Source organism: Urocitellus parryii, chromosome 14, assembly GCF_045843805.1.
Source record: "Urocitellus parryii isolate mUroPar1 chromosome 14, mUroPar1.hap1, whole genome shotgun sequence".
Taxonomy (NCBI): domain Eukaryota; kingdom Metazoa; phylum Chordata; class Mammalia; order Rodentia; family Sciuridae; genus Urocitellus; species Urocitellus parryii.
This window is the reverse complement of record NC_135544.1, coordinates 52,388,702-52,410,245: the sequence shown is the minus strand read 5'-3', so window position 1 is coordinate 52,410,245 and position 21,544 is coordinate 52,388,702. Positions and strand designations below refer to the sequence as shown.

Below are 21,544 nucleotides of genomic sequence, written 5' to 3'. Positions count from 1 at the left end.
GTGTGAGAACCTGGCGAGTCCAGTCAGATCCTGACCGTGGAATGCGGTGCAGTGTGTTACACTGAAGCAGGATTCAGCACTCCCTTGGCCAAACATGACAAGGTCCTGCCCCTCACACACCTACGCTGATGTCGAAACTCAGACGAGATGCAAAATGTCACCTCCTGGTTACGATCAGCACCAACCATCTGTCCTAAAAACCTGTCCCTGGGTTCAACCTGAGGGACCGCAAGAAAAAGGCAGGTTCTTGGTGACTTGGTCTTTCCTTCTATGAATGGAAGACAAGTCCCAGTACTTGTCTTCCTAGGCCTTCTGTGTTCCCAGGATGGCGCTTGGAGACGGCATGAGATCATGTGTCCCAGGGATGAATGGCAGCTGTCTGAATGCCCCTTTGTGAAGCTATGCTCTGGCACAGACAGTCAAGTCAGGTGAGGGTGCAGCTCTTGGGGCTGTGCCTCTCCTTGCCTCAGAGGATTTCTGTACAGAGTAGGAGAGAAAACACCAGGTAAGAACAGGGCTCAGTGTGCCAAGTATAACTAGCTCCATAGGAAACCAAACAAAGACACACTTTGGCTGCATTTTTAATAACTTTTTTTTTAAAACAAGGGATTGAACCCAGGGTTGTTGCTTAACCACTGAGCCATATCCCTAGCCCCCCCCCCCTTTTTTTTTAATAAGATGTATTAACTTTATAGAAGGAATGAGGTCAGAGTCATGGAGGGATTTTTTTTTTTAAAGAGAGAGAGAGAGAATTTTTTTAATATTTATTTTTTAGTTTTCGGCGGACACATCTTTGTTTGCATGTGGTGCTGAGGATCGAACCCCGGACGCACGCATGCCAAGTGAGCGCGCTACCGCTTGAGCCACATCCCCAGCCCCCCAGCCCTTTTTAATGTTTTTATTTAGAGACAGGGTCTTGCTGAGTTGCTTATGGCCTTACTAGTCTGGCTTTGAATTTGCGATCCTCCTGCCTCAGCTTCCTGAGCTGCTGGGATTACAGATATGTGCCACCATGTTGTGCCTGGTTTAATAATATCTTTTTCTTACACAGGTCATGGTCATTGTAAAAAGAGGAGAACTTTTCATTGTAAAAATTGAGGGAATTAAAATCACTCATTCTCTCATCATTCAGAAATATGCATGTAATACAATGTATAGTGTATTAAAAATGGAAGGAAAGAATAAATACTGTTGTGAAAACTGCTTTTTGCATTTGCCAATACCTTCTCTGTTCATCTTATGGTCTTTCTAGAGTTATTTAAAATTGCCACATAGCATTCCTTTTTAGGTGAATGTGTCCTTTTGTGGAACCCATACCCTGCTCCTTGTGATTCTTTTTATTTTTCTCTATTCTGCAATAAACATCCTTACAGAAAAATCTCTTCCCACACCTTAATTATTCTTCCAAAAAATATATCAAAGGGTATGGACCTTATTTGAATTCTGATTTAACACAAAAGTTTTTTTAAAACCCTATGTGGCTATTAGAGAAATTTGAATTCTTAACTGGATGTTTGATGATATTCAGGGATTTATAAGTGTTGATAATGATGTCATGGTTATTTTTTAAGAGTCCTTATCCTTTAGAGGTACATATTGTAATATTCATAGATGAAACGCCTAATATCTGTGATTTTTTTTCCAAATAATTTAGGGAACATGGGAGTGGGTGGCAGAAGAGACAAAACAGGAGTGAATGATTGTCATTAAAGTTGGGGTGCTTTGAAATCCAATAAGATATTCTCTCTACTTTTATGCATAGTTGGAAGTTTCTATATTAAACCTTACACCTAAGCCATGAACACAATAATAACAAAAAAATTATTAAGCCTCAAGACAGTGGCAGGCATGCAGTCCTTGTAGCAGCTTTGAGAATAGATTCATCAACCCACTTTTAAATGGCTAATGGTGGGAAAGCGGATTCAGCTCATAAGTAGTGAAACTGGTATTCAATTTCAGATCTGTCTGAGGGTGAAGGCCAGATTCTTCATGAAGGATCTATAGAAGGATGCATGGAAAATGTAGTGTCTGATATGATAGAGAGTGAGGCTATCAGTGGAAAAAAATCTTAGTCTTAATACTGCTTATTCACTTTATAGACTCAAAACATGTGTGTCTTTCCTTGAGGCTGATCTAAGTGTGGCATTCCCACGAGCCAATGAAACATACACATCCATCTGTAAAACCCTTTGTTCATCTAGATGTGCTTACAAAGACAGAAGGGAGAATGCTTGTTTATAAGGACAGTATAGGCGGAGCTTGGTGGCACATACTTGTAATCCCAGAGACTTCAGGAGGCTAAGGCAGGAGGATTGTGAATGCAAAGCTAGCCTCAGCAACTTAGCAAGGCCCTAAACAAGTCAGCAAGACCCTGTCCCTAAATAAAAATATTAAAAAGGGCTGGGGATGTGGCTCAGTGATTAAACGTCCTTAGGTTCAACCCCTGGTACCAATGCGGAGGGGAAGGACAGTATGGATTTCCCAGTGCTTATTTACTTTCTCTTTTGGATTACATTTAGACATCCTGCAATCCTCACTAGTCATCTGTTTCAAAGTTAATGAAGAACATTCACACACACACACACACACACACACACACACACACAAAGAACATTCACTAAAGTGATTCTAAAATTCAAACACATCTCTAGGCATTTACTCTATTAAGGAAAAGAATGAGATTTTTAGCTTTTCAAAATGGAAATATTTAGCTATCTTAAGGCATGGGAAAATACTAAATTATATATTTAAGGACTATGAAAAAGTACAGGAGACAAAAAAAATACTAATGAAACAGGCAAGGGTAGCACATATCTGAAATTTCAGCAACTCAGGAGACTGAGGCAGGAGTATCTCAAGATTGCAGCCAGCCTCAGCAATTTGATGAGACCCTCAGCAACCCTCTCTCAAGCAAAAATAAATAAAAAGGGGTCTTGGGTTGTGGCTCAGTGGTGGAGCACTTGCCTAGCATGTGTGAGGTACTGGTTTTGATACTTAGCACAACATTAAAAAAAAAACAAAGTTATTGTGTTCATCTACAACTAAAAATACTTTTAAAAATAAAATAAAAAAGGCTGGGAATGTAGCTCTTCAGTAAGGCACCCCTCAGTTCAATACCCAGTACAAAAAGAGAGAGAGAGAGAGAGAGAGAGAGAGAGAGAGAGAGAGAGAGAGAGAGAGAGAGAATCTGAATTGAGAGAGTGAAGAAGAAGGAGGAGGAGGAAGAGGAGGAGGAGAAAGAGGGGGAGGAGGAGAAGAAGGAGAAGGAGAATGGGAAGAGATACACTAATGAAGGCAAAAGAAACTTCAAGGGAAAAAGATGGAGACGAGTGAGAGAGAATTATGAGTGACATGGGAGGTGGGAGGACTAAAATAGAACCGTGGTGTTGGAACACTCAGTAAGTGACACTGAAGGATGGAATACCCCTGAGCACGGCAAGGTGCTGGGACCAGGGTTGGACATGTTGAATTTGAACTACTGCTGAGATGTGAAGTCTTCCCTCTACTCACACTATGTGCATTTTCCACACTTCTTCTTTGAAGATGGATGCTTAAAAGAGCCTGTTATGGGGGCTGGGGTTGTGGCTCAGTGGTAAAGCACTTGCCTAGCATGTGTGACACCCTAGGTTTGATTCTTAGCACCACCTACAAATAAATTTAAAAAAAAAATCATCAACAACTAATAAAAATATTTTTAAAAAAGAGCCTGTTATGTTTAGATACGAGATGTCCCCAAAAGTCCCCGTGTAAGCAATGCAAGAACGTTCAGAGAGTCGTAACCTCACCAGTGGATTAATTCTGGGATAGGGATTCACTGGGTGGTGACTGTAGGCAGGCAGGGTGTGGCTGGAGGAGGTGGGTCATTGGGGTGTGATTCTTTCGTGGGTTTATACTTTTCCCTGCCTGAGCCAAACTTTCTCTCTTCTTTGTTGCCATGTCCTGAGCCACTTTCCTCTGCCACACCCTGCGGTCATGATGTTTGGCCTCATCTCAGGCCCAGAGAAATGGAGTTGACCGTTTATGGACTGAGACCTTTGAAACCATGCGCACCAAATAAACTTTTCCTCCTCCATATTGTTCTTGTCATTTCTCTTGGTCACAGTGGTTAAAAAAAAAAAAAAACTGACTAAATCAGAGCCTACAGAGAAGACATATGAAAACACAACTCAAAATGGCTTTTATTTCTTTTACTATTTTTTTGTGTGTGTGGTGCTGGGGATAGAACCTGAGGACTTGCTCATGCCAGGTAAGTGCTCTCTACCTCTGAGCTACAGCAGAAGGCCAAATGGCTTCTATATGAACAGTGCCAATGCTGAATTATCTTTTTTTTTTTAATATTTATTTTTTAGTTCTCGGCGGACACAACATCTTTGTTGGTATGTGGTGCTGAGGATCGAACCCGGGCCGCACGCATGCCAGGCGAGCGTGCTACCGCTTGAGCCACATCCCCAGCCCTGAATTATCTTCTGGAAGCAATCCACTCTTATTTTTCTAATCCACATCCAGATTTGCCATTTGGTCACCACAAACTGAAATTCATTCATCCATTAAAAAAAAATGAATGGCTTCTTTCTATGTATCAGACTCTGTTTCCGGCAGAGGGAGGAAGGAGATGGACACCTCCAAACCCCCAAATACCTCCTCTTATAAGGTTTTCTTTCTGGTAGGAGGAAAATAGACAAATTAATAAACAAATAAACTATGGTGTATTAGGTAGTGATGAATGCTTTAGGGAAAATTCAGTCAGTAGGGAGAGAGTTATTTTAAAAAGGGCCATCACAGAAGGCCTCTTTGTAAAGGTAATTTGGGAATAAAAACCCTGACTGAATGGAGGGGAGGAGTCATGCAGAATTCTGCAGGGAAGAGCATTCCAGACAGCAGATACAGAGGCCCTGAAGCAGAAGCATGCCAGATGTGTTTCATCAACAGCTGGGGCCCAGTGCATCTGGAACAGTGAATGAGGATCTTGTGCAGGGTCTTGTGGACACCAGAAAGAGGGTGGTGGAGGGTCAGGTTATGCAGGGCCTCAAAGACCATCTTAAAGCCTCTGTGTTTTCTTTGTTGTTGTTTTTCATTTTGTAGTACTAGGACTTGTGTATATTAAGTATGCACTCTACCACTGAACTACACCCCAATCCTTTTTTTTTTTTTTGAGACAGCAACTCACTACGTTGCTGAGCTGACCTCAAACTTGAGATCCTTCTGCCTGAACCTCCTGAGTAGCTGGGATTATAGGTGTGTACCACCACACCCAGCAAGCCTCTGTGGTGTTTGTTTGTTTGTAACTGAGGATTAAACCCAGGGGTGCTTTACCACTGTGCTACATCCCTAGTCCTTTTAATTTTTTATTTTGAGACAGAGTCTTGCTAAATTACTGAGACTGGCTCTGAAATTGTGATCCTCCTGCCTCAGCTTCCTAAGTAGCTGGACTCACAGGCAGGCATCACTGTGCCCAGCTAAACCTCTGGTTTATAATCTGTAATAGGCATCCATTGGGGAGTTTAAGCAGAGGTGTGACCTGATGTGAAATGTGTCAACAATTCTGTGTTAAGACTAGACTATGGAGGCCCATCTGGAAGGAGGCCAAGCAAGAGGCTGTTATAAAAACTACAGCAACCAATAATGATGGTGGGTGCAGTAAGAAGTGGGAAGATTCTGCCTAAATCTGAAAAAGCTCACATGGTAAGTGTGGAGCATGAGAGAAGGAAAGGAATCAAGAAGAATTGCAAGATTTTTGACCTGAACAACTAGAGGGATGCAGTTGCCACTTACTGAGATGGGGATCTCTTTGGAGGAGTAGGAGGAGGAGAAAGATCACAAGTTAAGATGTGGATCTGGGTCTGAGATGCCTAGCAGACATCCAAGTGGTGGTGTGGGACAGGCAGTCATTTGGGGTTCAGAGACTGAACTGTCAGCTGGAGACCTGCAGTGAGGAGTCATCGGTACACAGTATCCACTTTGAAGCAGATGAACTGAACCATGGCAATAGGGTAAGTATAGGGGGAAAAATAGGAAAATTCCAAGGACTGACTCTGAAAGGTCTCCAATGTTTAGAGGTTAGGCAATGAGGAGGAACCAGCAAATGAATGGCCTGCAAAGTGAAGCAAATAAATTAGGGTAAATTGCACAAAGGGACATGTAATAGCTTGAACTTGGGTAGTGTTCTCATGCCACACATTCCTTTTATTGTACTGATATGTATTCAAAACAATTCCTTATTCATTCACATTTCCAATGCCCATAGAGAATTCACAGGAACAGGGTTTTGACAGAATCACATCCATTACATGGGGTTCAGCTAATAATAGTTTTCAGGTTTCTTTTCAGGCCAGGAAGAAGAAGAAGAAAAAGAAAAAGAATGAACCCAGGAAAAAATGAAGAGAGAGGTGTGGGAACAAGAAAAGAATGAAAGCAGAATGGTGTTGAAATCATATTAACTTGACTGGAGGGAAGGGGAGAAACAGTTCTTAAAAGGAAATTATAATAATCACTGATAGGAAGTAACCCATAAAATCTCAAAGGTAGAAGGCCTGACTGAAGTCTCTCCTCTTGTTTTTTTAGGGGTAAAAAATGCTGTGAAAAGTCCACAAATATTGCAAGCATCAAATTGATTCAAAAAATTTTAATGCAAGACAACAATGTGAAATAGTATTTAGCCATGAAAGGAAAAATTTAGAAAAATATTTATAGTATATTATTAAGATAAAACAGCTGAAGTCTAAGACACCAGTGCTTATAAATTATATGTGTTCTTTCCCTATTTTTTTTTTAAAGCAGATTATAGGGCTGGGGTTGTGGCTCAGTGGTATAGCACTTACTTAACATGTATGAGGAACTGGGTTCAATCCTCAGCACCACATAAAAAATAAATAAAGATATGTGTACATCAATAACTGAAAAAAAAATTTTAAAAAGCAGATTATAGTACTGTATGTAAAATACCTTAATTTTAAAAATCTAAACACAAAGAAAAATAACTTCAAATATATGTTGATGAAATAATGATTTTAATTTTCATTTTTTAAAAAATTACCATTCTTTTTCTATGATGAATATTTTTCGTGTGGGTGAGAAAACCAAACAAAAAATTAGAAGCTGCTGAAAGGCTGGTATATTTCACAGCCCAAAGAATGAAACTGAAGCAATCACTTAGTGCTGCCATTAGAAGCTAAGGGCTGCTGGGTATAGCTCTGTAAGGGATAAGAAGGGTTTGGGTTTGCTTTGGTTTGATTATCCAAATACCAATATGCAGCAGAGTGTGGTGGCACATGCCTGTAATCCCAGTGACTTCAGAAACTGAGTTATGAAGATCCCAAATTCAAGGCCAGCCTTAGCAACCTAGGGAGACCCTGTCTCAAAATAGAAAATAATAAGGGGTGGGAGTGGCTCGCTGATTAAATGCCCATGGGTTCAATCCCAGGTACCCAAAACTAACCACCAAACAAAAATCCAAAACCAATATGGAGACAAGAAGTTTAAAAAGGTCTGGTTAGAAATCAACAAAATAGGGCTGGGGTTGTGGCTCAGTGGTAGAGTACTCCCCTAGCATGGGTGAGGCACTGGGTTAGATCCTCAGCACCACATAAAGATAAATAAATAGATTGTGTCCATCGACAACTAGAAAATATTTTTATAAAAGAAATCAACAAAATATTATTATTAAATTGGCAAAAAAGTTTAAAATTTAAGAGCCAATGGTTGAAAGGATGGGACAGTATCTATTTATATTCTTATGTAGTATATATATATTCATAGATATTAGTTATATATCTATTAGTATATAACTAATATGCATTTTAGCATAGCACTTTTTGAAATCAATTTAGCCACATGGATGAAGAACCATAAAATGTGCATATTCAAAATGATATAGCCACTGTGGAAAACAGTTTGTCAGTTCCTCTTAAAACTAAGCACACAACCATACAACACAATTACATGCATGGATAATCATTCCAGAGAAATTAAAGCATCTGTTTACACATAAACCTGTACATGTTTGTTCACAGTAACTTTATTCACAGTAGCCTTAAACTTGGAAATAACTCAGAGGTCCTTCAAAGTATGAATGGTTAAACAAATCATGGATATTTAGCAATAAAAGAACATTGATACGGGAAGCAACTTCGATGATTTCCACCGAATAATGATAAAAGGAATCCCAAGAAGTCATATAGTGTATGATTCCATTTCTAGAACACTTTTGAAATAACAAAGTTATAGAAATGAACAGATTAATGGTGGGAGGAGCAGAGCTGAGGGAGGTGTGGATCTAAAAGGGCAACCAGAGATCCTTGTGATGAAAATGTCTTGTATCTTGACTGTAAAAATGTCAATATTCTGGTTGTGATGTTGTAGTAGAGTTTTGCAAAATATTACTATTGGGGGAACCAAGGAAACAGACTTGAAACCTCTCTACATTATTTATTACTGCATGTTTATCTACAATGATCTCAAAGGTTTGTTTTTTTTTTTAAAGATACATCTTTTGCGCAGTTACTCCTGGGTCTGGAAATCTGTTCTAGGGATATAATTCAAAAGTAGAAAAAAATTTCTTGAATATACCAGATGTCCACTAAGCTGTGTTTATAACGGGAAATGACTTAAATGACCAAACGGGAAATAGGTTGTCATGATATGACCACCTGAGAATTACAATTAGTCATTGGAAGCAGCAACACTATCTGAAAAAGGAGGATATAAAATTGGGGTACAATGAGTTTTGTGAAGTTGACTATGGATGTTACAAAAACTTTAATAGCAGTAGTCTATATGGAATTCTAGAAGAAATGGTTCCCTTTCCTCAAATTCTACGTAATGGAGTCACAATAAAAGTTCTTTGGATTTGTCCCTCCAGCAGTACAGCAAACTTCGTTTTCAGATTCCCTCCAGTATTTGAGTTACGGAAGCACACGACAGTCTGCACAGTCGCAAGCACAGGGGCGGGTGTGATTAGGCACCCGGGTCTGCTATAGCAGGTCCTGGGATGTCCCCACAGCCTCACCCCAGGACCCCACAGGATCTGGGAATGGAACCCCCAGCCAGGGAGAGCTCTTTGACCACTGACACAGTGACCACTCCAAGGTCACCATGAAGAGCCCGCTGCCCATGCTCAGCCTGGCCCTGGGCTCCCCAATTCTGACTCCGGGTCTCGCTCTCTGCCCCGCGCCCCTAGCTCCATCCCCTGCCGCGACCCAAAGCTCCCAGAGACTCCGCCACGGCGACTCCCCACATTGCAGTGTAGCCACCACCAAGGACCCCAATCCAGAGCTCAGCCGTTCTGCCACCGCCCCGGACCAAGTCCCCCGAGGGCCGTACCGTAGGATAGCCCAGACCTGACCCCTCATCCTTTTTCGCCCTCTCAACCCAGCTTTTCCCGACTCCGGGAAGAACCGGGAAGAGAAGGCGGAGGGACAGCGAGGCGCCGCCTAATAAATACTATGGCCCGGCCCCGCCCTCCAACGTCACTTCCGCCTCACGCCAAGATGGCGGCGCCCGGGCTCTGCCACGCAGACTTCCGCCCTGTGCGGAGATCGCAGTTTGGTGGCGGGTCGCGTCGTAGGTGAAATCGTGACGCGTGGTGTGCAGCAGCAGTCCAGGTGCGTCCCCGCTTGGGGCCTGGGGAGAGGGCGGGGGTGAGCCAAAGGCCCTAGGCGGGGTGGTCCGGGGAGCCTCGCCACGTGGGAGGGGGAGGAGCTGAGATGCCGCAACAGCTACGCCCTGACGGGGAAGGGGCGGAAGGCCACGTGGGTGGGGTTCCGCCCAGGATCCTCGTGTCGGTCCCGTCAAGTGACTTCGTTGCCCATTCTCTCCCAGGCAACATGTCGGAAGGAAACGCTGCGGGCGAGTCCAGCGCTCCCGGAGGGCCGCGACCCCTCCTCTCTGGGGCCCGGGGGCTTGTCGGGCGGCGACCTGCGCCCCCGCTCACGCCAGGCCGCCTTCCCTCCATCCGCTCCAGGGACCTCACCCTCGGGGGAGTCAAGAAGGTACCTGATGGCTGATTTCTAAAGAAATTCAACTACCCAACTAACTATTCCAGGCCCCTGGGATTCAACTCGTGTCGATAGGACCTACTCGGGATTCAACTCGTGTCGATAGGACCTACTCTGTCCCCAACAGTGATGTTGTCCCCAGACTTATGTCTACTCCTTTTCAAATGCTAGGGCACCTATTTCAGGTCTAGGTATAGGGTGCAAGATGTTGAGATGTAATTGAAGAGCAAGATCCTAGTTAGCTCAAGATGTTCAAAAAGCAGTTTGAGCGGCGCTTATTTTAGTGTGTTTTTGGACATCTTTAAAAATCCCATGGCAGACGTTATGTATATGACCGTGGATGTAAAAAGTAGCCCTGAAAGGGGAGAACAAGTTTCAGAAGCATAAAGTAGCCAATTTCTTAAATATTTAACATTGCCTTGGAAAATTCTGGTGACAAGTCTGTTTGTGTCAACCTGTTGTGAGTGCTGGCATGTCTTCTGTCCTCTCTACTGAAGCTTGCTCTAGAAACTATTTCCCTGAGATAGGGACTGGTCTGTAGCAGTTAGAAGTCAGAGGTGAGATGAGATAGGTTCTTTAGGTTTTTGGAAATCTGGGAGTCTCTTTCTGAGGAAAGAAGCTGAGATTTTTAAGATTTTGGACACTCCTCTCTTCTCTCTAACTCTGCTACCTCCACAGCATGATGGTCTTCTTTTCAAACACATGCCTATCTCTAAAAACTCTTACTAGTAGGGAATGTGCAGAAGAGAGCCATGGTGATCTTGGCCCATAGAAGATGCCCATTGGGAATTTTTATATTCCTCTGTACTTTGAGGTCAGAATTTACCAAATCAGTGACTCCTGTATTTTACTTTCAGAAAACCTTCACCCCAAATATCATCAGTCGGAAGATCAAGGAAGAGTAAGTAGCTAGGTCTGCTGAATACTTGCCCCTTACATACTTGCTCTGAATTTGGGGCTTTGGGGAAGTGACCTAGGTGTGTGGCTCAGAAACTTGAATTCTTGTCTTGGGGTTCTTTTCTGTAATGGTTTTCATCTCTGGCTCCCAGGTGATTTTTAAGTGCAAGCTTTTAAAAAATACTGATGTGAAAAATCGAAGGAACTCGAGACCATCAATCATGTTAAGCAAAACAAGTCAAACTGAGAAAGTTAAGGATTGTATATTTTCTCTCATATTCAGAAGCTGGAGAGGAAAAAGGAAAACAAAAGTGGGGTGGGTTTCCTCTTAAAAATCGAAGGGAGATCAGTAAAGGAAAGGGACCAAATGATGGGAGTTAAGGAGGAAGGAATAAAGTGCTGTGGAGTGATATTGGCCAAATTATTATGTGCATGGATGAATATGTAACAATAAATCTCATCAATATATACAGCTATAATGCACCAATAAAACATGGGGAAATAAAAAAGGAAACAAAAACTACTGATGGCCTGAGATAGTGTGTATTAGTCAGTTTTCCATTACTATAATAAGTATGTGAAGTAATTCAACTTGGAAAAGATTTATTTTGGCTCATAATTCTTACATCCATGATCAGTTGGCCCCATTGCTTTTGGACCTGTGGCAAAGCAGCACATGATGGCAGGGTGTGGCAGATCAGAGCTTCTCACCTCATGGCCTGGATGCAAAAAACAAAAGGAAAGAAAGAGGAAAGGATCCAAGTTCCAGTATCCTCTTCAAGAGCTTACCCCCAGTGACCTGAAGACCTGTTGCTAGGCCCCAACTCCTAGTTTCTACCACTTCCCAAAAGCACCCAACTGGGGAGTAATCCTTGAGAACCCAACTTCATAGGACATTTAAGATTCAAACTTCTGGGCATGATGGCACATGCCTATAATTCCAACAGCTTGGGATGCTAAGATGTGAAGACCACAAGTTTAAGGCCAGCCCTGGCAACTTAGCAAGACCATGTCTCAAAATTTAAAAAATAGAAAAGGCTGGTGATATAGCTCAGTGGTAGAACACCCCTGGGTTTAATCGCTGGTACCACTAAAAAATAATAAGTAAACAAAGATGTAGCACACTTTGTGTTCACATTCCAGCCTTCCATGTTTTTGGACAGGAAAGTAAAGTTGAACAAACTGCAAGGCCCCTGCCTCATCAAGGAAGTGATAAAAGTGCTAGACCTAAGATTGGGTTCTGTTTTTCATGGTGTACTTATTGGCTCATAAACTTTCTGCTCAGTTAGATGAAGTGAGATGGGAGAGTAGGGCCAGTTTTCTGAGGCAGAATGAGTAAGTGATTTCCCTTTATCTGTTCTTTTTTTCCAGGCCCAAGGAAGAAGTAGCCGTGAAGAAGGAGAAACGTGAACGGGATAGGGATCGCCAACGTGAGGGGCATGGACGGGGACGGGGCCGCCCAGAAGTGATCCAGTCCCACTCTATCTTTGAGCAGGGCCCTGCAGAAATGATGAAGAAGAAAGGTACAAAGAGCTAAGTCATGGATTTCAGTTCCAACTGCCTGAGAAAAGGGCAAGAGTGACAGAGTTCCTTATTCCTAGTGAACAGGGTGATTTCCCACAGGGAGCTGGGATAAGACGGTGGATGTGTCGGACATGGGACCCTCTCATATCATCAACATCAAGAAAGAGAAAAGGGAGACTGATGAAGAAACCAAGCAGATCCTGCGCATGCTGGAGAAGGATGATGTAGGTACTTGGAGATGGGGTGGGGGGCTCCAAGGGAAAAAGAGCTCACTTATGTCCTGAGACCCTGGTGAGCGGCAGGAACCTTTGGTTAGAAGAGGACTAAAATGGACTATGATCCAGGTACAAGTGCTGTCAAGCTATGTGACTCCATCTCTTCTTTGGTAGTTCATTGATGACCCTGGGCTGAAAAACGATATGCGAAACATGCCTGTGCAGCTGCCCCTGGCTCACTCGGGGTGGCTTTTCAAGGAAGAGAATGAAGAGCCAGATGTTAAGCCCTGTCTGGCTGGTCCCAAGGAGGAGGACATGGAGGTGGATGTACCTGCTGTGAAAGGTATCCTGTCAGTTAACTTCCCTTTTCCCTGGAGGTTCCAGGAATTCCTCAGATAAGCCTCCAAGACTTCTGCTCGTGAGCCATTCCTTTCCCATCCCAGTTCTGAAATACAGGAGCTGAACAAAGACACAGTTTGTCCCTTTCTGAGAGTTTATGTATTGACAACGAGGGTGGATGTGAGCCTCAGGTATCACTTTTTTTAGAGAAGTCACACACCTCTTGAATGTGCTGTTTCTTCCCCCTCTCCAAAAGCAGTGTCTCCCTCCAGCTTCCTGGCTGAGTGACAGTGGAACAGATGGGGGTGAAGGACTGGGAACAGTGAGATGGCATAGAGGGAAACAGCTTGATGTCCCTTCCTTTGTCTTACCCTGAGCAGTAAAAGAGGAGCCACAAGATGAGGAGGAGGAGACTAAGGTGAAGCCTCCTCTCAGAGCAGCCAGGAAGACTCCAGGCCTCTCAAAAGACGTGTCTGTAGCAGAGCTGCTCAGGGAGCTGAGCCTTACCAAGGATGAGGAGCTGCTGTTCCTCCAGCTGCCAGACACACTCCCCGGCCAGCCGCCCACTCAGGATATCAAGCCTGTCAAGACGGAGGTGCAGGGCGAGGATGGACAGATGGTGGTCATAAAACAGGAAAAAGACCGGGTATGCTCAGGAGTGAGTTCTGGGGAAATTGCAGGGTGGGAGCACCAGGAATGGAAGCTGACCTGTGGAGGAAGCGCAGGCGTGCCGTCCGAGTTGAAAAAGAATGGTAGGCATTTGTCTTCAGCATCTGTAAGGGGTTCAGGGCCTGGTCTTTCAACCCAGGTACATGTGTGTGCTCACTTTTTGTAATGAATAATTTAAAAACGGACAAACAAGAGAATGTAAATTCTTATGTACCATTGTTCAGCTTCAGCAGTTATCAGTATTTTGTCCATTTGTTTGTTGTAGGTTTTGTTTTATAACCTGTGGCAGATAGCCGCAGAAGAAGGGGCCTCTTTGGGAAGCTTATTCTGACCCCTGCTGCCCAGGCCTCTGTGGGGGATGAAATGGGGGTTCATTCACAAAAGGTAAAGTAACGAACTCCTTACCTAGTTTCCATCCTTTGCCTCTCTCCATAGGAAGCCAGGCTGGCAGAGAACACTTGCACCTTGGCTGACCTGACAGAGGGCCAGGTTGGCAAGCTACTCATCCGCAAGTCAGGGAAGGTGCAGCTCCTCCTGGGCAAGGTGACTCTAGACGTGACAATGGGAACCACCTGCTCTTTCCTGCAGGTGCGAGACCCATAGGGCCATGAAGAGGCTCTGGGTGGACTGGGTAGTGCTGAGAGAGGGAGGGGGTTTCTTGAGCATATCTCATGAGATTCACAGACTGAGGGCTGGGGCATGGGATGATTCTGAATCACTGTCTCTGTCGGTTGCAGGAACTGGTGTCTGTTGGCCTCGGAGACAGCAGGACAGGAGACATGACAGTCCTGGGACATGTGAAGCACAAACTTGTATGTTCCCCCGATTTTGAATCCCTCTTGGATCATAAACACCGGTAAAATGAGCAGATGGAGGAGGATAGCGACTGTGCCCACGGCTGCTGCCTGCTCCAGACGTTTTGTTCTCCAATCTGGGCGACCCAGAAGGGGCCCGTTTAGCCCACCCACTCCAGCCTTTGGCAGCCATCCTAGTTTTCTCCCCACCAGGGCCTGCACAGCTCCTTCCCCCAGCAGCTGTGAATGGCACAGTGACCTTCCCACAGCGTGAAATCGGATGGCACCTCTTGCTACTGGAGACTAGTATTTATTTTTATATTTATGTCTTAATCTACTAAACCAACTGCATCCTCTTGAGATGGAGTGGTCCATGGGAAAATGGAGGCTCCTCTTGGGGGCCTGTGGAGCTGCAGGGACAAGAAGTGGAAGGGCTGCAGATTGGGCTTCTGCTCCCTCCTTCCTCATAGGAGACAGGTAGGAGAGAGCAGGGATGGAGTCTGAGACTTTAGTGCTTAGTCCCAGCTTGTTGGTTCCAAGTTCTGTGTCCTTGGACAAACTACCTAACCTTTCTGAGCCTCATATTCCTCATCTGACAAAAATGGGGATAATACCTACCTCACAGGGTTGGTGTGAGGATCATATGGAATACTGTGGATGAAAACTCCTTGCACAAGGCAGATGTGTATACCTGTAGGCACTCAATAAACCTTAGCTTCCCTTTCCTTTGCCTGAGTATTTTCAAACAAAATGTACATCCCAGGAGTCTCAAAAGAAGTGACTAGAGCTGTTAATGTCTCCACTTTTGTCCATCCATCCATCTGTCCATCCTTCCTCCTTCCTTTCATTTTTGTGGGCCTTGTGCATGCTAGACAAGCACTCTGTCACTGAGCCACATCCCCAACTCTCCTTGATTTTTCCTCTGCATTTCATCCCACCCTACCCTGGTTCTGATGCTCCAAATGTTCAAGTCTGTTCTGTGTCTCATAAATGCTTTCTGTGTGAGTTACTAGTTGTAAACTGTTGAAAAAAATCAGAGACCCCTTTTGGCACTCTGCAAAGGTCTTTTGTTAAAGTGGGGCCCAAACTCACTCTCTGCACCCCTACAGTCAGTAGTCAGTACTCCTCCAGCTTTCATTAAAACATTTTCTCAATGGAAACCTGGAAGCTAGTTGTGGTGGTGCATGCCTATAATCCTAGCTACTCTGAAGGCTGAAGCAAGAAGATCACAAGTTTGAGGTCAGCCTATGCAACTTAGCAAGACACTGTCTCAAAAGTAAGTTAAAAAGAGTTAGACATGTAGCTCAGTGGTAAAGTTCCCCAGTACCAAAAAAAAAAAAAAAAACCACCAAAATCATGGACACTCACAGTGAATCATCACCACACCACGTCAAATAGTGTTAAAAAATAAACCCCTGGTAAGACCAAGGTTAGAGACTGAGACTTGACAGGTGACCTTTCACTTCAAAATCTGTGTTTTGAGTTCCCCTTTGCCTCCCTGCCATCAAAAGATTTCCTGTTCAGCATGGATCCCAGTCTCAGCTGTCATGCTCTTGTTGAGCTTGTGGATCTGTGAGCTTATTCCTTCTCCAGGTCATTTCTGGTCTGTGTAGTCCTTGAAGCAGTAGCTTTTCCTTCCACCCAGGATAGGACTGAGATGTTTGCAGGTTAGAACAAAGTGGCACAGCAGTGCCAGGTGACTGCAGGCTGACAACACAGCCTGCTCTTCTCAGTATGTTGCCCCTGCAAGAGGAATGGACCCCAGTCCCGGTGAGAACTGTCTCTGCACTGCCAGGTTGCCCTGTAGCTTTTGGATGCTTCTTCCTTTAATCTCATTTTTCTTTCTGCTTCTGCTGTTATTTATCCAGCATAGCTGGGCTTTTCCTACAAAGCCTCTCAAGCTGTCCAGCCAGTAGCTGTGAGGAGATTGAATATTTAGTGACCACATTGCCCTTTCTGCAGCTGGTAGCTTGTGTTAGTTCTGTCAGTAGTGTTCTGCTCTTTGCCCATTATAGAGGACTGGAGTAGAAAGAGTTCCTTGAAGTATGTGCCATAGAAGTCTTGCTCCATACTGCACTGAGCTTTGATTAGCTCTGGGCTCCAGCCCTTTGTTTTGTGTGTGTGTGTGTGTGTGTGTGTGTGTGTGTGTGTGTTGCTGGGAATTGAACCCATCCATGGGAGGCAAGCACTCGACCAACTGAGCTATATCCCCAGACCCCTTTTGAGTTTTTCAATAACTGAGGCACTGCCTTTGGGTCTCTGTTATAATCCCCTTTCTCTGTTGTTTCTTTTCTTTCTTTTTTTGGAGAGAGAGAATTTTTTTAATATTTATTTTTTAGTTTTCGGTGGACACAACATCTTTATTTTATTTGTATGTGGTGCTGAGGATTGAACCCAGCGCCTCGCACATGCCCAGCAAGCGCGCTACCGCTTGAGCCACATCCCCAGCCCTCTGTTTATTTAGTTCAAAAATACTCTTCTGCTTTTTTTTGGGGGGGAGGGTTGGGGGTGAGGGACACTAATCCCAGGGTCCTGTGTCATTAGATGTTTAGTAATTTGCAGTCTTTGGTTCTTCAAGAAAGCTTGAGGGAGAGCACGTAACCGCTTCCATGTTCATTTTGCCATCTCTTGGGGAGTGAAGCTTGGGACTCTCAAAAGTCCTTACAGCCTGTATCTAAATCCCTAATGCACACATTAGATCTCATCAATAAAAATGTGGAGAAGCTGGGAGCAGTGGTGCAGACTGTGATCCCAGCAACTCTGGAGGCTGAGGCAGGAGGATCACAAGTCAGCCGGGACAACCTGATGACTCCCTGTCCCAAAAATAAAGGGTTGGGGATACAGCTCACTGTTGGAGCACTGCTGGGTTCAATCCCTAATACTGGGGGAGGAAAAAAAAGAAAGCTGTGTAGAAAAAGACAAGGCAAGTCTGCTTTCTTGGCTGTCTCAGAAGCACACATTTCTACCACCAAATATGTGCAAATAATGGGAGAAAAGCCCAAAGTCAAATTCATATATGGGTGCAAATGGATGCAAATTTATTACTACCTGCATCTGCGTATATATATTTTGTTAGAAACAGCAGGGGAACCTTAGGTTTGCTCATTTCTTTAACTACATGAGCAAGTGACAGGCTTTAGAGTTTAGGCTTGGATATGGATCCAATTCTTATCAGTAACCCTGAGGAGAAAAAGTCACTTATTCTTCCCTAAACCTAGTTGTTTTTGTTTTTAAATTTTCCAAAAGAATGAGATAATGGTTCTTTTTATAATGTTGTTTTTATGGTAGCGTGAAGATGAAGTATATGAACTATATTGGGTGCCAGACAGATAAATGCCTTAACAGGATGTGTGACCAGCACAAGCCACAGGAAACTAGATTGACAGAGACTTCAGCCACAAGGATGTTCATCATGTAGCAAACAAGTTCTGGAGATAGGTGGTTCCAGAGTTCAGTGGCAGCCAAAACGTCGTCAGGATTTTCCTGGAACCATTGCTCTGCCGTCCTCAGTGTTACAGAATGGTTACTTCAACTCTCAACATTATTTCTTAAAATGACAGTGTCCAAAACTGTATAGGTCCATTTTTTGGTTGCTGTCACCAGGGACCATGCCTCTACCACTTGAACTCTTGGAGGAAACCACATTCAAACCATAGCAAAAAACAAAGCAGTAAGCAATGGCAGCAGTGAGGGATCTTTGCCATCGCTCTACTCATAGAGGGTAGTTTTAGAAGCCCCATAGATTTGCCCAAGTCTCTCCATAGGGCTGAGCTATGTATCTGCCCTGGGACCAGGCACTGGCAAAGGAAAAATAGTAGACCAGTTTATTTCCTTCTATACTGTGGCCTGTGAAATGGGATTTTGTTAAAAGGGAAAAACAAAATGGCAGTTAGGTAGCTAATCTATAATAGTTGCCACTGTGTTTTAAAAAGTATTGTAGATACGTTGGGAGGCTGAGCCAGGAGGATCACAAGTTCGAACCTCAGCAACTTGGCAAGACTCAATATTAAAAAAAAAAAAAAAAAAAATTGTAGCACAGCATTGTGGCATACACTTGTAACCCCAGCTACCTGGAAAGCTGAGGCAGAAGGATCACAAGTTCAAGACTAGCCTCAGCATCTTAGGCCCTGTCTCAAAATAAAAAAATAAAAAAGGCTGGGAATCTAGTTCAATGGTAAAGCACCCCTGGGCTTTATCATTCCCAGTACCACAAATAAAATAATAAAAATAAATATTAAAAAAATAGTGTAGTAAAATCAAAAGATTATATCTAGGTAGAATTTTTTTAATATTCAGTCACTTTTTATTCTGCTAAATAAACCAGTTTTAACTTTTTAGTCCATATTCTTTCAGATTCCAAATTTTGTGTATTATATACAATGTAAATTATATGCTATTTTATCATGTGCTCCAACTCAGTCAAAAATATGCAGTTCTTTCATGTCACTGGGCATCATATTTCAGATATATGTGAGTTAGCTGGAAGGATAAAAGATAGCATACTTTAATCATACCTACCACATGGTCCAGCTGAATTGAGCCCTCAACCCTAGGCTATTAAAGGTAAGAAGACTTATTTCCTAGTTATGGTACAAAAGTTTAGTGCTAGTGTGGGCAACGTAGCAAGACCTGTCTCTTAAAAAGTGCATGTGTGTGTGTGTGTGTGTGTGTGTGTGTGTGTGTGTGTAGGGAGAGGGCAGGGGAGTGGCAGGCATATGACAATAAGTAGAGCAGGCCTCACTGAGAAAGTCTGATCCCAGAGAGGATGCAGAAGGATCAGGAGGGAGCCGGGAGAATGTTCTGGGCAGAGGGAAAGCTTGATGGAGACTGGTTTGGAGCTGAAGGAATAAGAGGGAAGCAGCAGGGGAGGGGTGCCTTTATTCCACTGTAAGGACTTTGTCTTCATTTTTAAATAGGGAGTCGTGGCAAACTCCTTTGTCTAAGTTTCCAGAGAGTGATGTGTTCAAGCAAGGGCAGAGCAGGCTGCAGATCCCAGGCCAATATAATCAGCCAAACAACAGATGGGAGTGGCTTGGATAAAGGTAGTAGATGGTAGTAGAGGGTAGTGGTGGATGTGTAGGAAGTGATTGGATTCTAGATTTTTTTTTTTTAAACTGGGGTTGCCTCACACATACTAGGCAAACACTCTATCACTAGGCTATATTCCTAGCATTTCAATTTTTTTTTTTTTTTTTTTTTTTTTTTAGACAGGGTCTCATTAAGTCACCCAGTCTGACCTCTAACTTGCAGTCTCCTGACTCAGCCTCCCAAATCACTGGAATCACAGGTGTGAGCCACAGGACCCAGCTCTAGCTACTTATTTTGAAGGTTGAGCCAGCTTGATCTGCTGATAGATTAGTTGTGGGTGTTAGAGAAGAGTCAAGTTCAGTCCAAAGTTTTGACAATAGAAAACAGCCAAAAGCTGTCGGAAAATGGTCGTGACTTGTCTTTCTTCCATCTGCCAATCTCAATTGGTAGAAACTAATTCACATCCAGAACTCTACTGCAAGGGATTTAGGGAAATGTTAGTATTTTGCTTTCTAGCCCCTGAAGTCTAGGTTGACATTTATAAAGGAGAAGGAGCCTAGAGAATGGTGAGTTCTGCCTACCGTATCCTCTCAGTTGAGGCACCAGTCCAGAGCTGTTGTGCTGTCTTCCAAAAGAAAGCAGCCCCCATAGCTAGACCCACCACACTCAGAGTGACTCACAAACATTTGCACAATATTTTTCACATGATTTCTTCTGGAAATGTCTCTTATGTTGTACAACCTCAGTACCTAAATTAGAAGCTTATCTTTGGACTACAAAAATTTGCCTAAGCAATCATTCCTCTGTTTCTGGGTATTTAGATTTTTCTAATTTTTCACTGTTTTTTAAAAAATTATGTGAGGGGCTGGGGATGTGGCTCAAGCGGTAGCGCGTTCGCCTGGCATGCGTGCGGCCCGGGTTCGATCCTCAGCACCACATACCAACAAAGATGTTGTGTCCGCCGAAAACTAAAAAATAAATATTAAAAAAAAAAATTAAAAAATGATGTGATAAATAACCTTGCTAAATTGTTGCTGACATTGTCAACTATTTTCCTAAGATTCTTTATTAAAAATAGCTTTACTACCCGGGAATGGTGGTATGCGCCTGTAGTCTCAGATACTCGGGAAATTGAAGCAGGAGGATCATTTGAGCCAAGTTCCAGACCAGCCTGCTGAAAAACACAGCAAGGCCCTGTCTCAAAACAAAACAAAACAAACAAACAAAAAAAATCTTTGCTGAGTCAAAATCTGACACTTTTAAGGCTTTTGACAGATTTTGCCCTCCAGAGTGTTTGCATCTATTCACATGCCCATTAGTAATGCATTTGTAAACTTACATGTGTAATCAAGGTTCAAATTTTAACCTATATGAACCTTAAAAAAATGCTCAATTGGCAACCTGCCTTGTGCTCACCTGTCTCTGGGTGGCTGTCTAACCTTCATCAGCATGACTGGTGTGCGAGGACACCCATTTATCAGCAGGACTAGTGTGCTAAGGACACCCAGCAACCCATGGTGGTGTTTCCCAAACTTGTTTTGAGTAGTCATATTTACTCTTGTAATTACATAATTTAACTAAGTAATTATATAAACTGATAAAACTGAGGGCTAAAAGAAAATCATTTCTGTCAGAAATATGATAAGTACCTAATTTTAAGTAAGTATATAAATGATGAAATATGAGTGCTAAAAGAAAGAATTCTTAGTTCTTTGGTACCAAGGATTGAACTCAGGGGCACTCTACCACTGAGCCACATCCCCAGCCCTATTTTGTAGTTTATTTAGAGACAGGGTCTCACTGAGTTGCTAGTGCATCGCAGTTGCTGAAGCTAGCTTTGAACTCTCAATTCTCCTGTTTCAGCCTCCTAAGCTGCTGGGATTACAGGCGTGCTCCACTGTGCCCAGCTGAAAGAGTTCTTAGTTCTATGGAAACTAGGGTAAATACTTTGGAAACTCAACAAACATGAGTCACTGAAAATACTGTTGCATTCAGTTTAGGCAATATGAATATAAATATAGGAAAGACATCATGAACACCTGGGGTCATTCTGCACTCAGATTGCTTCACAAGATCTCTAATGCTT

At 43.3% G+C, this 21,544-nt stretch overlaps 1 protein-coding gene across 1 annotated transcript; it reads left to right on the top strand.

The window, feature by feature from the left end:
• Positions 1–9,482: 9,482 nt before the first annotated feature.
• Polr3d (RNA polymerase III subunit D) lies at positions 9,483–15,154 on the top strand. The gene is made up of 9 exons (XM_026397501.2): positions 9,483–9,599; positions 9,817–9,986; positions 10,850–10,893; positions 12,261–12,412; positions 12,513–12,637; positions 12,803–12,971; positions 13,348–13,613; positions 14,072–14,224; positions 14,374–15,154. The coding sequence occupies exons 2-9, from the start codon at positions 9,822–9,824 to the stop codon at positions 14,494–14,496; spliced, it is 1,197 nt and encodes a 398-aa protein (XP_026253286.2). The 5' UTR covers positions 9,483–9,599; positions 9,817–9,821; the 3' UTR covers positions 14,497–15,154.
• The last annotated feature ends 6,390 nt before the right edge of the window (positions 15,155–21,544 follow it).